The 14,277-nt window shown below is 41.9% G+C and overlaps 1 protein-coding gene across 1 annotated transcript in view; it reads right to left on the reverse strand.

Moving 5' to 3' along the window:
• Positions 1-378: 378 nt before the first annotated feature.
• The window catches only part of otog (otogelin), a 211,317-nt gene continuing 197,418 nt past the window's right edge, over positions 379-14,277 (reverse strand). Inside the window, exons 44-48 of the mRNA XM_060838635.1 lie at positions 13,701-13,805; positions 11,775-11,894; positions 9,783-9,828; positions 5,088-5,167; positions 379-579 (exon numbers count right to left, since the gene is read on the reverse strand). Coding sequence (XP_060694618.1) covers positions 379-579; positions 5,088-5,167; positions 9,783-9,828; positions 11,775-11,894; positions 13,701-13,805 — 552 coding nt within the window. The remainder of the gene's footprint in view (positions 580-5,087; positions 5,168-9,782; positions 9,829-11,774; positions 11,895-13,700; positions 13,806-14,277) is intronic.

The raw sequence follows: 14,277 nt of genomic DNA on the forward strand, positions 1-14,277 counted from the left end.
GCCAATATTAAACTCCTCAAGGCAGGCAAACTCTTTTTAGTTTACTTGGAGAGAAACAAGCTTGTAAAGTCAGCAACAACTGGAGGAATGGTAACCTGCACAATTTAGGCTCCAAGTAGTTTGATTTCTTTGGCAAGTTTATGTGAATAAAAGATGTAGATTTATTATATATGTGTAATGACTGAACTATTCCAGGCAGTAGAATGGCGAAGACTGAATAAAGAATCCATAGAAAATGGAAAATTAACATAAAATAAAGATCAAGATGCTCAAGTACAGGCTGGGTTTACTGGAGTACACATAGTTTGCGCAAAGTATCAATCTACAGATCATCGCACATATTTGTCGGAATTATAATTATGCAGTTTCATTCAGTCTCTAGGACCACTGGCACGAACAGTCTGTTGGTTCTTGGATGGAGTAACTGACCCAAGTAGAGTTGCTGCTACAGTAAAGCTGCACTGTACGTTTTTGTAGGCCAATTTCCCGGCAGCATTTACAAAATCTAGTATGTGTGTTCATGCTATAATTGTAAATACTGGCGGAGGGGCATTTTCCATCACATGAGACTATGTTCACCTGGAAAACAGAGAAAAATTGCTATTTTTAATCAATACAGAAAAATAATCTCTGGTAATTTATCCTCTCTTTCTAACTTTCTATTTTCTGAAAATGTCTATTTGTGTAGAACTATGGATCTATGGAATCTAATTCTTCAGCAAATGTACACTATTCTTGTATCATTTTTGATGGTGTTTGCACACAGTCATGCTGTTTAACAATTAAATATTCCTGGGTAGGAAGTAAGAGTTTACTGACTCCATATTCACCCAAACCAGACTTATTTAGCCAGAATCATCAAAGCCAATCATTGTTGCTTGTTGTTGATTAATCTTGACAAATGGCTTGCCTTATCTTAGTTCCCTTACCAGTTGAGCCACTAGAGTGCTACAGTTAATGTAGCACCATCATCACGGCAAAGCATCCTGTAAGATAACATTTCCAGGTTTTCAGTCCTACTGGAATATTTTCCTCCAGTATTGATGCCAGTGCCCATGAACTAATAGCAATCCAAAATATTAGAGCTATGCTTTTAACTCATTCACTTTATTTTCTCCATGTCAGATTGCCCTGAGCTAAGATAACAAACTGAGTTTCTATGTTTTAATTTAGCTCTTAACCACTCAGGTTCTTTCAGCAAAAGCACACTTCTAGTCCTATTGATGTGCTGGAACCAATGTAGACAATGAAAATTGGATCCCTGCCCTTCCACTTCAAGTTCCTCTCCAACCCTCAGGACATCCCCAGCACCGGGCAGGCAATATATGGCTGTAAAAAGGAGTGTTTGTAGCCTCAATTATATTGTCCCCAGGAATAGATCCCCTATTTCCTCCCCTGCATGAAATATCCAGAAACCATGGTGCCATGGTCACTTTACTCATCATCCCTGCCATCTCCATTTTTATCTACAAATCTTAAAAGAACCTCTTAACTTTTGGAAAATTGCAGGGGTTAAGGCTCTTTGAATACAACCCCTGGGCCCCTGTACCAGCCATGGCTGTAGACAAACTTTCCTATCCCTGAACTCAGACCAAATTTGAATGATCTAAACAGAGGGGAGTGACTATGCCTTGGAGCAAACCTTTCAGGTAGCTTTGCCCATCCCTGACAGGGTGCAATGTTTTTAGAGCTTCAAATATTTATTACAGATGTGTTCACTCTGGATCACCTTGGTCTTCAGTGGCTCCCACAATCTGTGGCAACAACACATCACCTGACCTGCTATCATTTGCAAGGTGGCTCAGTGGTTAGCACTGCTGCCTCACAGCACTAGGGTCCCAGGTTCAATTCCAACTTTAGGTGATTGTCTGTGCAGAGTTTGCACCTTCTCCCCGTGTCTGTGTGGGTTTCCTCTGGGTTCTCCGGTTTCATCCCAAAGTCCAAAGATGTGCAGGTTAGGTGAATTGGCCACGCTAAATTGCCCATAGCGTTAGATGCATTAGTCAGAGGGAAAAGGGATTTGGGTTACTCTTCGGAGGGTCAGTGTGGACTTGTTGGGCTGAATGGCCTGTTTCCACACTGTAGGAAATCTAATCTAATCTCATCACTTGCGTATTTTATGACTGTTGTGTTTCAGTTTTGATTATGGACACTAAAGGTGCCCACCCAGAGTACGTTCTGTACTCTTATCACCCTCAGTGATTCCCAGTGAAATTGGTGTTCAATACGAAATGTGCTGATTCATCAACTGAGGGAAAGGGGAAGGCATGTTATGTGGTAACCAGTAGGAGATTTCCATGACTATGTTTATCTTAATGCCAAGAAACTTTATAGGCTTTTAACCTTGCAACATTGAGTACTTTCAGGACAATCTCCTCCTGGAGTGTAAACTACATTTCTGCCAACTTAGCTGAGTCTGTCCTGACAGTGGGACAAAATATACCCAGGATAGTGAGGGTAGAGTCTGGGAGGTAGCTATACTTCTTCAGTTTTACCTCACTGGCAATGTCAGGCTGTTGCTTGACAAGTCTGTGGGAGAGCTTTCCAGAGTTTGGAACAAGATCCCAGCTGTTAGTATGGAAGGCTTTGCAGGGTCAGCAGAATTGGATATATCACAGTCAACGCTGAAAATGTGTTGCTGGAAAAGCGCAGCAGGTCAGGCAGCATCCAAGGAACAGGAGATTCGACGTTTTGGGCATAAGCCCTTCGTCAGGAATGAGGAAAGTGTGTACAGCAGGCTAAGATAAAAGGTAGGGAGGAGGGACTTGGGGGAGGGGCGTTGGAGATGCGATAGGTGGAAGGAGGTCAAGGTGAGGGTGATAGGCCGGAGTGGGGTGGGGGGTAGAGAGGTCAGGAAGAAGATTGCAGGTTAGGAAGGCGGTGCTGAGTTTGAGGGATTTGACTGAGACAAGGTGGGGGAAGGGGAAATGAGGAAACTGGAAAAATCTGAGTTCATCCCTTGTGGTTGGAGGGTTTCTAAGCGGAAGATGAGGCACTCTTCCTCCAACCGTCGTGTTGTTATGGTCTGGCGATGGAGGAGTCCAAGGACCTGCATGTCCTTGGTGGAGTGGGAGGGGGAGTTGAAGTGTTAAGCCACGGGGTGGTTGGGTTAGTTGGTCCGGGTGTCCCAGAGGTGTTCTCTGAAACGTTCCGCAAGTAGGCGGCCTGTCTCCCCAATATAGAGGAGGCCACATCGGGTGGAACGCTGACAGGGGAGGGGAGAGAAATATATCCCTGGTGGTGGGGTCCGTTTGGAGGTGGCGGAAATTACGGCGGATGATACGCTGTATATGGAGGTTGGTGGGGTGGTAGGTGAGAACCAGTGGGGTTCTGTCCTGGTGGCGGTTGGAGGGGCGGGGCTCAAGGGCGGAGGAGCGGGAAGTGGAGGAGATGTGGTGGAGGGCATCGTCGATGACATCTGGGGGGAAATTGCGGTCTTTGAAGAAGGAGGCCATCTGGGTTGTGCGGTATTGGAACTGGTCCTCCTGGGAGCAGATGCGGCGGAGACAAAGGAATTGGGAATATGGGATGGCGTTTTTACAGGGGGCAGGGTGGGAGGAGGTGTAGTCTAGGTAGCTGTGGGAGTCAGTTGGTTTATAGTAAATGTCCGTGTTGATTCGGTCGCCCGAGATAGAATTGGAAAGGTCTAGAAAGGGGAGGGAGGAGTCTGAGATGGCTAGAAAGGGGAGGGAGGAGTCTGAGTCTGAGTCTGCCCCTCCAACCGCCACCAGGACAGAATCCCGCTGGTTCTCACCTACCACCCCACCAACCTCCATATACAGCGTATCATCCGCCGTCATTTCCGCCACCTCCAAACGGACCCCACCACCAGGGATATATTTCTCTCCCCTCCCCTGTCAGCGTTCCACCCGATGTGGCCTCCTCTATATTGGGGAGACAGGCCGCCTACTTGCGGAATGTTTCAGAGAACACCTCTGGGACACCCGGATCAACCAAGCCAACCACCCCGTGGCTCAACACTTCAACTCCCCCTCCCACGCCACCAAGGACATGCAGGTCCTTGGACTCCTCCATCGCCAGACCATAACAACACGACAGTTGGAGGAAGAGCGCCTCATCTTCCGCTTAGGAACCCTCCAACCACAAGGGATGAACTCAGATTTTTCCAGTTTCCTCATTTCCCCTTCCCCCACCCTGTCTCAGTCAAATCCCTCGAACTCAGCACTGCCTTCCTAACCTGCAATCTTCTTCCTGACCTCTTCGCCCCCCCACCCCACTCCGGCCTATTACCCTCACCTTGACCTCCTTCCACCTATCGCATCTCCAACGCCCCTCCCCCAAGTACCTCCTCCCTACCTTTTATCTTAGCCTGCTGTACACACTTTTCTCATTCCTGAGGAAGGGCTTATGCCCGAAACGTCGATTCTCCTGTTCCTTGGATGCTGCCTGACCTGCTGCGCTTTTTCGGCAACACATTTTCAGCTCTGATGTCCAGCATCTGCAGTCCTCACTTTCTCCCCTATATCACAGTCAACAGCTATGTTGATGCTGGGTGACCCGTCTACTTAAGAGTCAAGCACATTGTTGTGTAAGCCAGGTAAGTTAAAGACAGCAGATTTCCTTCCCTAAAATAGTTAATCATAGGTATTTACACTAATGACCACCATTAAACTAGTTTTCAAATTCAAGATTTTAACAATTGAATTCAAATTCCATCCTTTGCCATGCTGGGATTTGAACAACTGCTCCCAGAATTAGCTAAGCCAATAGATTATTGGTCTCGTGACATTACCACTGTGCCTCTTCATTCTTTCAATTTAATAATAAATATATCATGTTATTTTTGAAAGGTAAACAATCATTGTGCCTCCACGAGTGTTGTTTGTTTCAAGATTATGGACAATTAATGCACAAAAGGAATTTTCCGTACTTTGTTTTCCAAAACATCAATGCACATATTTATGTTTTGAAACTGTACAGATTATCCCAAACTTCAATAGAGTCCCATAATACATTTAAAAGTATATCTTAAAAATATAGTGGAAAGTTAAAATAATATTTAGTGGGAAGGAAAATGTAGATCATGTGAAAGAAGCAGACTTCCTATCATTTCATTTGTTACTTACAGGCCTATTACTTCTGCAGTCATTCTTTCGTATGGTCATTCGCACAACCACCTTCTGACATGATTTCACATCTTCTTTACCTGCACAAAATCATTAAGACAAAAAAAAAATTCAGTGAGTCCATTTCAAAACCTCCCAACTTCAGGTGAATAGACTTCAATTATAAAATATCTAATATTTTTAACAATTCCTTTTGTTGAAACATAAAACTATTTTAAAGGGTGCCTTATTACTCTCTTTCAAACCATTCAGTGCAGCATTGTAAACCCGTTGACGAGGCTATCCTTTCTATTACACTACGTATAATACCACTTACTTTATTCGTTTTTGACAACACAGGGCAGGCTCAGAGGATGAGGTGAGCTAACCTCCATTTGGCCTGGATGTGTCAAGCTAATTTTAAAGCTGCTGAGTCAGTAATTTGCTCAAGGCAAGACTTTTGCGCCCTATCTGAAGTCCCACTCTGGAGATCTGTCAGCAGTTCTCTAGCCTCTGCATAGAAACATAGTAACGTAAAAGAATCGGAGCAGGAGTAGGACATTCAGTACATCGAGTCTACTCCACTATTCAACATGATCATGGTTGATCCTCCATCTCAACACCATGCTCACTCTCTCTGTCCACATCCACCAGTCTGAAATAAGGTTTCACTGGTTCTCCAATGGGTGACCTACCCTAAACTGAATTAGAGTGGTGCTGGAAAAGCACAGCAGGTCAGGCAGAATCCAAAGAGCAGAAAAATTGATGTTTCGGGCAAAAGCCCTTAATCAGGAATAGAGGCAGGAAGCCTGCAGGGTGGAGAGATAAATGAGAGGGGGTGGGGGTGGGAAGAAAGTAGCATAGAGTACAATAGGTGAATGGGGGGGGGGGTGGAGGTGATAAACAATAGACAATAGACAATAGGTGCAGGAGTAGGCCATTCTGCCCTTCAGGCCTGCACCACCATTCAATATGATCATGGCTGATCATCCTCAATCAGTATCCTGTTCCTGCTTTATCTCCATAACCCTTGATTCCACTATCCTTGAGAGTGCTATCTACCTGTTTCTTAAATGAATCCAGAGACTGGGCCTCCACTGTCCTCTGGGGCAGAGCATTCCATACAGCCACCACTCTCTGGGTGAAGATTTTATCCTCATCTCTATCCTAAATGGTCTACCCCATATTTTTAAGCTGTATTCTCTGGTTCGGCACTCACCCATCAGCGGAAACATGTTTCCTGCCTCCAGAGTGTCCAATTATTTAATAATCTTATGTCTCTCAATCAGATCCCCTCTCAGTCTTCTAAACTCAACGGTATACAAGGAGAAAGTGAGGACTGCAGATGCTGGAGATCAGAGCTTAAAAATGTATTGCTGTCAGGCAGCATCAAAGGAACAGGCGAATCGACGTTTCGAGCATAAGTTTCAGGAAGTTTCCTGAAGAAGGGCTTATGCCCAAAACGTCGATTCTCCTGTTCCCTCAATGGTATACAAGCCCAGTCGCTCCAGTCTTTCAGTGTAAGGTAGTCCCGCCATTCCAGGAATTGACCTCATGAACCTGCGCTGCACTCCCTCAATAGCCAGAATGTCTTTCCTCAAATTTGGAGACCAGAACTACACACGATACTCCAGGTGCTGTCTCACCAGGACCCTGTACAGCTGCAGAAGAACCTCTTTGCTTCTATACTCAATCCCTCTTGTTATGAAGGCCAGCTTGCTATTAGCCTTCTTCACTACCTGCTGTACCTGCATGCTTACCTTCATTGACTGGTGTACAAGAACACCCAGATCTCTTTGTACTGCCCCTTTACCTAAATTTATTCCATTTAGATAGTAATCTGCCTTCCTGTTTTTGCCACCAAAGTGGATAACCATACATTTATCCACATTAAACTGCATCTGCCATGCATCTGACCACTCACCTAACCTGTCCAGGTCACCCTGTAATCTCCTAACATCCTCCTCACATTTCACCCTGCTACCCAGCTTAGTATCATCAGCAAATTTGCTAATGTTATTACTAATATCATCTTCTATATCATTAATATATATTGTAAAAAGCTGCGGGCCCAGCATGGATCCCTGCGGTACCCCACTGGTCACTGCCTGCCATTCCGAAATGGAGCCGTTATCACTAATCTTTGTTTCCTGTCAGCCAAACAACTTTCAATCCAAGTTAGTACTTTGCCCCCAATACCACGTGCCCTAATTTTGCTCACTAACCTCCTATGTGGGACTTTATCAAAAGCTCTCTGAAAGTCCAGGTACACTACATCTACTGGATCTCCCTCATCCATCTTCAGAGTTACATTCTCAAAAAATTCCAGAAGATTAGTCAAGCATGATTTCCCCTTCATAAATCCATGCTGACTCTAACCTATCCAGGTGTGTCGTAATTTCATCCTTTATAATAGACTCCAGCATCTTTCCCACCACTGAGGTCAGACTAACTGGTCTATAATTTCCTGCTTTCTCTCTCCCACCTTTCTTAAAAAATGTCACAACATTAGCCACCCTCCAATCCGCAGGAACTGATTCTGAATCTATCGAACTCTAGAAAATAATCACCAACGCATCCACGATTTCTTGAGCCACCTCCTTCAGTATCCTGGGATGTAGACCATCAGGCCCTGGGGACTTATCAACCTTCAGACCTAACAGTCTCTCCAACACCAATCCCTGGCAAATATAAATTCCCTTCAGTTCAGGTCCTTCAGCTACTGGTACCTCAGGGAGATTGCTTGTGTCTTCCCCAATGAACATAGATCTGAAGTACCAATTCAATTCTTCTGCCATTTCTTTGTTTCCCATAATATATTCCCTGTTTCTGTCTTCAAGGGCTCAATTTTAATCTTAACCATTTTTTTGCCTTTCACAAAGCTTTTACTATCCTCCTTTATATTTTTGGCCAGTTTACTTCGTTTCCTTCTTAGTAATCCTCTGTTGTTTTTTAAAAGCTTCCCAGTCCTCTGTTTTCCCACTTACCTTTGCTTTGTTATACTTTTTCTCTTTTAACTTTATATGTTTCTTAACTTCCCTCATCAGCTATAGCCACCCATGCCACCTCCTAGGATCTCTCTTCCTTTTTTGAATGAACTAATCCTGCATCTTCTGCATTATACACAGAAATATCTGCCACTGTTCCTCCACTGTCATCCCTGCTAAGGTATTGCACCATTGCAGAGGTCAGAGAAGAGGGTGGGGGAAAGAGTACAATGGATGAATGGGGGTGGGGATGAAGGTGATGGTTCAGAGAGGAGGGTGGAATGGATAGGTGGAAAGGAAGATAGGCAGGTGGGTCAGGTCATGGGGACGGTGCTAGCTGCAAGATTGGAACTGGGGTAAGATGTGGGGGAGGGGAAATGAGGAAACTGGTGAAGTCCACATTGATGCCATAAGGTTGAAGTGTTCTGAGGCAGAAGATGAGGTGTTCTTCCTCCAGGCGTCGGGTGGTGAGGGAGCAGCAGTGGAAGAGTCCCAGGACCTGCATGTCCTCAGCAGAGTTGAAATGTTGGGCCACTGGGCGGTGGGGCTAATTGGTGCGGGTGTCCCGGAGATGTTCCCTAAAACGCTCTGCGAGAAGGCGTCCAGTCTCCTCAATGTAGAGGAGACCACATCGGGAGCAACAAATACAATAAATGACATTGGTGGATGTGCAGGTAAACCTTTGATGGATGTGGAAGGCTCCTTGGGGGCCTTGGATGAAGGTGAGGGAGGAGGCGTGGATGCAGGTTTTGCAATTCCTGCGGTGGCAGGAGAGGGTGCTAGGAAGGGAGGGTGGGTTGTTGGGGGGTGTGGACCTGACCAGGTAGTCACAGAGGGAACGGTCTTTGTGGAAGGCGGACAGGGCTGGGGAGGGAAATATATCCCTGGTGATGGGGTCCATTTGGAGGTAGCAGAAATCTTGGCAGATGATGTGGTTTATGCGAAGGTTGGTAGGGTGGAAGGTGAGCACCGGGGCGTTCTGTCCTTGTTACGGTTGGAGGGGTAGGGTTCGAGGGCAGAGGGGCGGGATGTGAACAAGATGCGTTGGAGGGTATCTTTAACCAGGAAGGGAAATTGCGGTCTCTAAAGAAGGAGGCCATCTGGTGTGTTCTGAGGCGGAACTAGTCCTCCTGGGAGCAGATACAGTAGAGCTAGAGGAATTGGGAATACGGGATAGCATTTTTGCAGGATGTAGGGTGGGAAGACGTGCAGCTTTGGGAGTCAGTGGGTTTGCAAAAAATGTCAGTGTCAAGTCGGTTGTCATTAATGGAGATGGAGAGGTCCAAGAAAGGGAGGAAGGTGTCAGAGATGATTCAGGTGAATTTAAGGTCAGGGTGGAATGTGTTGGTGAAGTTGATGAATTGCTGAACCTCCTCACGGGAGCATCCTAAACGTAATTTATACATCCCATGCATTATATTGAAACACTTCTTCATAGTTTGATGTCAATGGTCCATCTTTTGTATCACAGTAATAATGTTTTCATAGTGGGTTATTATTATTTATCATCTTATTTTTTTAAAAATTCTAACCTCAAACACACTGCAACCAGTCAGCACCCCAGATGCAAACATTGATGTTAAAGCAGCTGTACCTTAAAATGGGATTGCTGAGAACACCAACAAGTTGCAGATACTGTTGACTTTTTCTTTACAGGAATGGATGACTTTAATTTGTTGCTGACCAGTGATTGACTCAAATCTGAAATACCAGTTAAATGCATACTCACAGCTTTTACAGCAACCATCCATGTAAACTATAACTGATCCTCCAGTCTGGAGAAGAAAAATGTCAGTTAAGACAATTGATAATGAAAGCTGAATTGTGGACATTGAAATCAAATCCATATTTATCCACTGGGAGAAAGAATTCAAATAAATCCAAAAGATCTGTGAATCCCTGAAGTTTGATTAGGTGAATTAAAAAAGCTACTTAATGTGAATTTTTCAAAATATGTCAGTATTATTAGAATGCACACAAACAAACTTATGTGTTTGAGATTTGTTACCAAACTTAAATGCTCAAGGTTTTATATCTGTGGACCACATAAAACCATATCACAAAGACATGATTGTAATGTAAAATTTCAATTTATATGTCATGGATTTCCTATATATTAGTTCAGAAAATGAGAGATAATTTTTAGCTTTATACATAAAAACAATGAAGACAAAACAAGGGAGGCATTCTACATCTTTATAAATTTCTGATGAAGTCTCTGCTGAAGTATCGTGTACAGTTCTGAGGACCACACTTTTAGGAAGGTATCGAGGCCTTATGTAAGGTGCTTTGGATTTTAACCAGGAGGCTACCAGGGATGACAAAGCTCAGTTATGTGGAGAGATTTGCTAAGTTGAACTTCTTTTATTAAAGCACTGAAGCTGATGGGCAGATTTAATAGGCAGATTCAAAATAATGAGGCATTTTGATCATTCCTCCCAAATTGATATATTTCCTCTGACAAATATGAGTCAGGACGTCAGAAGTCATTGATTTGAAATAGATGGCAAAAGAACTTGCGAGGAAATGAAAAGTTTGCATGCTTACATGATCTTACTTAAGACCTGGAAATCACTACTTTAAAGGGTTATGGAATCAGATTCCATAGGCGCTTTAAAAATGCAATTTAACATATAATTAAGAGTCTTTTTAAAATTTGTTTACAGGACATGGGTATCAAACGCTAGGCCATCCACCTTCCATTCCTAATTGTTAATGATTGTTAAGAACCACCACACTTCTGTGGGTCTACAGTCACACACAGACCGGTAAGGATGACAGATTTCCTTCCCTACAGGACATTAATGAGTCAGATGTTTTTTTTCCCCTGACAATTGACACGGCAATCATTAGACACTTAATTCCAGATTTTATTTAAATTCTACAGTCTGCCATGGTGGGATTTGAATCTGTGTTCCCAGAACATTACCTGAGTCTCTGGATTAATAGAAAAGTGAAAATAGCATTAGGCCTCCCCATCTTGAGGAAACATAGAGAGTGTGAGGCTAAAGATGGACAGCGTTTTCAAAGACCTATCACAATTGTGATGGTCTGAATGGTCTCTTTTTATTCAGTAGAATTTTAAAATATTATTCTATGATTTTGGAAGTATTATAGAAACAGCACACCCACGCCATAAATCTTGAACCCATTAATTTCTGCTCTTTATTCGTTTGGTTTCTAAATATGATACACTATTTTATGGCCTTGAGGGATGTTAGGTGAACATCCAACTCCATTTGAGATCTACCACTGTTAGATTCACTAATATCATGATGTGCAAGAATTACGGAAATTAAACTCACGTATGAATTTTTCTATTGATGTTTTAAACCAAGGTGTGCCAATGGGCCATTTCAACAAAATAGTTATTTAAATAACATGCAGTGGTGTTGATGTTTTATTAGCATGCTGTGCCCTGAAGCAGAAAATAGCACACACACACCCCTTAACACATAATTAATAATCAATCTTTGCCAAACCATATTAAGTCAAAGAAAATGACAAAAAAATTATCACATCAAACAGCCATTCACCAAGGGTGATATCAAGAAATTTTGTAACAATATAACAAGTCACAGAATTTTAAGACTTAATCTAATTTGAAAGTATCCAAAAATGACTTCTTCTTATCACAATGATGTGTTTCTTAGTGTGAAATAACCTATAATACATCCTCATTTAAACCATATAACAGCATGTTTATATGTGACACACTGACCTTTAAGCATGCAGATTCATTGAAAGGAGGACAGCTAATATTTGAGGTGATCAAGACAGGTCCCAAAACTGTGTCCATGCAGTTATGCTTGACACAGTTGGACATCCAAGATGTTCCTGACTATTAGAAGAAAAATGTTGAAATGGGATAAGACTTTTTTTAAGTAAAAATTGCATACAACAATAGCTTAAACTTTCCTGTCACTGTGAAGATATTTTATCAGTAACATTATATGAAAGGAAGAGAATATATTAGGATGCCATGAGAAATTTAGCTTATAAATGTACAATTGGACTTTTTCTTTGGAGTTGACCAACTTTCATTTTTGGAATCATCTTAAAGCTTTTACACTCCAGAACAGCAAGCCACTAGTTCAGCTATATTAAAAAGGCATTCTCAATGTAACAAGTAGTTATTCCAATTTTATGGTGCTCAATGGTCAACACTATTGCCTAATAGGGCCAGGGGCCAAAGTTTGATTTGATCCTTGGGCAACTGTCTGTGTGGTGTTTGCACATTCTTCCTGTGTCTGCATGGATTTCCTCTGGTTGCTCTGGTTTCCTCCTATAGTCAAAAGATGTGAAGGTTAGGTGGATTGGCCATGCTAAATTGCCGGTAGTGTCCAGGGATGTGCTGGTGAGGTAGATTAGCCATGTGAAATGCATGGTTACTGGGATAGGGTTGGGCATGGTTACTAGGAGGGTTGAGGGGGGGAGGGGGGGTAAGCTTTGGGTCTTCAGAGGGTCAGTGTGAACTTGATGGGATGAATGGCCCACTTCCACACTGTAGGGATTCTATGATTCTGTAAACTTCCTTTCAAAATATACATGAATTATCTCTTTCTGTAATAGCAATTGGCATAAAATGGAACAAACTCTGGACAAACAACTTATTCCAAAGGAAAGTGTCCTTTAAAGTCAGAAAATAACTTAGTAATTTATGAAATTTAAACACACAAATTATGCCTATTGATGAACAAAACCAGTATCAGATTTTTTTTTAAATCAGAGGCAGCGTCTTTTCTGATAACTCAGTAGTTGAGTGTATTCTAAGCAAAAGGCCTCAGATTTAATCCCTTGACTAGTGAGTTGTGTGACCTTAATTTGTCAGAACTGAAGCACTGGAATTAACTTTAGCAATATTAGATAGGGAAGGGAAAATATGAAGGTGCAGATTGTTAGTACATTTCCATGACTGGTCTCTGATACTTTAATGAATATAACCATTATTGACTTTGGGCCTCAATAAGATCTTGACAAGTTATTTGATATCTGAAAGTACAAGCTCAACTCTGTCCTCACCTTGTATCTACACAGCTCATTTCCAGCAGTGATGGCTGGATGGAGGTATGCATGCAGAACCCAATTACAATGCTCCTACGGTCATTTCAGTCGAGATCAGTTAGATCAGTATGGCCAGGAATTGAACCTGAGATATTTTGGACAATTATCAAGTTGTTCCAAACCTGGAAACATTTTTAGTTTGATTTTATCATTCTCTATTAAAGCATCAAATTGCAGTTATACAAGAGTATGGAACATTAGATCATTTAAACTGCAATGTGTGTCGAAATGCACAAATTAACACTCAACTACCTGCATGGTGTATTTTTCAATCTCAGTCTTATTGGAAGATACTTCAAAGTTCCCCAAAGTACATACATCAAACACCTGAATTAAATTGTGTTAAATCCAGTTCCTGGTCCTTTCCTGAAATTGGCTATTCTAGCACAACAGATAGTGAAAATTTGGTAATAAAAACAGAAAAATCTGTAAATATTTAGCAAAACAGCCAACATATATGAAGACACAGAAGTTAATGTTTCAGGTCTTAAATCTTCCCAACATTGACAATCTTGTGTAAGGATCTAAGATTAGAAATGTTGACTTCTGTTTAATTTCAATCTTGTTTGCCTTCAATATTTACCTTGAGCATGGTAGTTGTTCTGTTCTCAAAGTTGGCCAGACAGGATACATTCTTGCAATGACCACAGCAAGTTGTCAGGTCAGAAGGAGGAATATAAACCTGGTTCTGTGAAGTTAGTTGTTAGCAGGTATTAATATGTATTTCATGTAATACGTTGATAAGTCACATTATATAAAATAACTTACTTTTAAATAGTATAAGCTTAACTACATTCATAAAATCAAAACATAAAGAAATCATGTAATCTGACTGAACGATTTTTACATTTGTATTTTCCATGTTGGTTTATATAGATAGCAACACCATTACTAGTTTACAGCAAGTTGCAGTTAGACATATTGCTCTTCCTCTTCTTTCAACTTACTTTTCTTTCTTTACTGTTATTAATTACTAGTTCCTGGTTGAATGTATTCAACAAATATCTGGAAATTGTAGTATCTTTCCAAAATAATATATCTTTAATTGGAAACCAGATTCTGAATGTATTTATTTGAGCATGGGGCAGATAATGTAAGATGATCCTACCTTCACATAATGTACATAGATGTATAATTTCAGCACAACTAATAAATAGAAA

This window comes from Hemiscyllium ocellatum, chromosome 18, assembly GCF_020745735.1.
Source record: "Hemiscyllium ocellatum isolate sHemOce1 chromosome 18, sHemOce1.pat.X.cur, whole genome shotgun sequence".
Classification (NCBI taxonomy): domain Eukaryota; kingdom Metazoa; phylum Chordata; class Chondrichthyes; order Orectolobiformes; family Hemiscylliidae; genus Hemiscyllium; species Hemiscyllium ocellatum.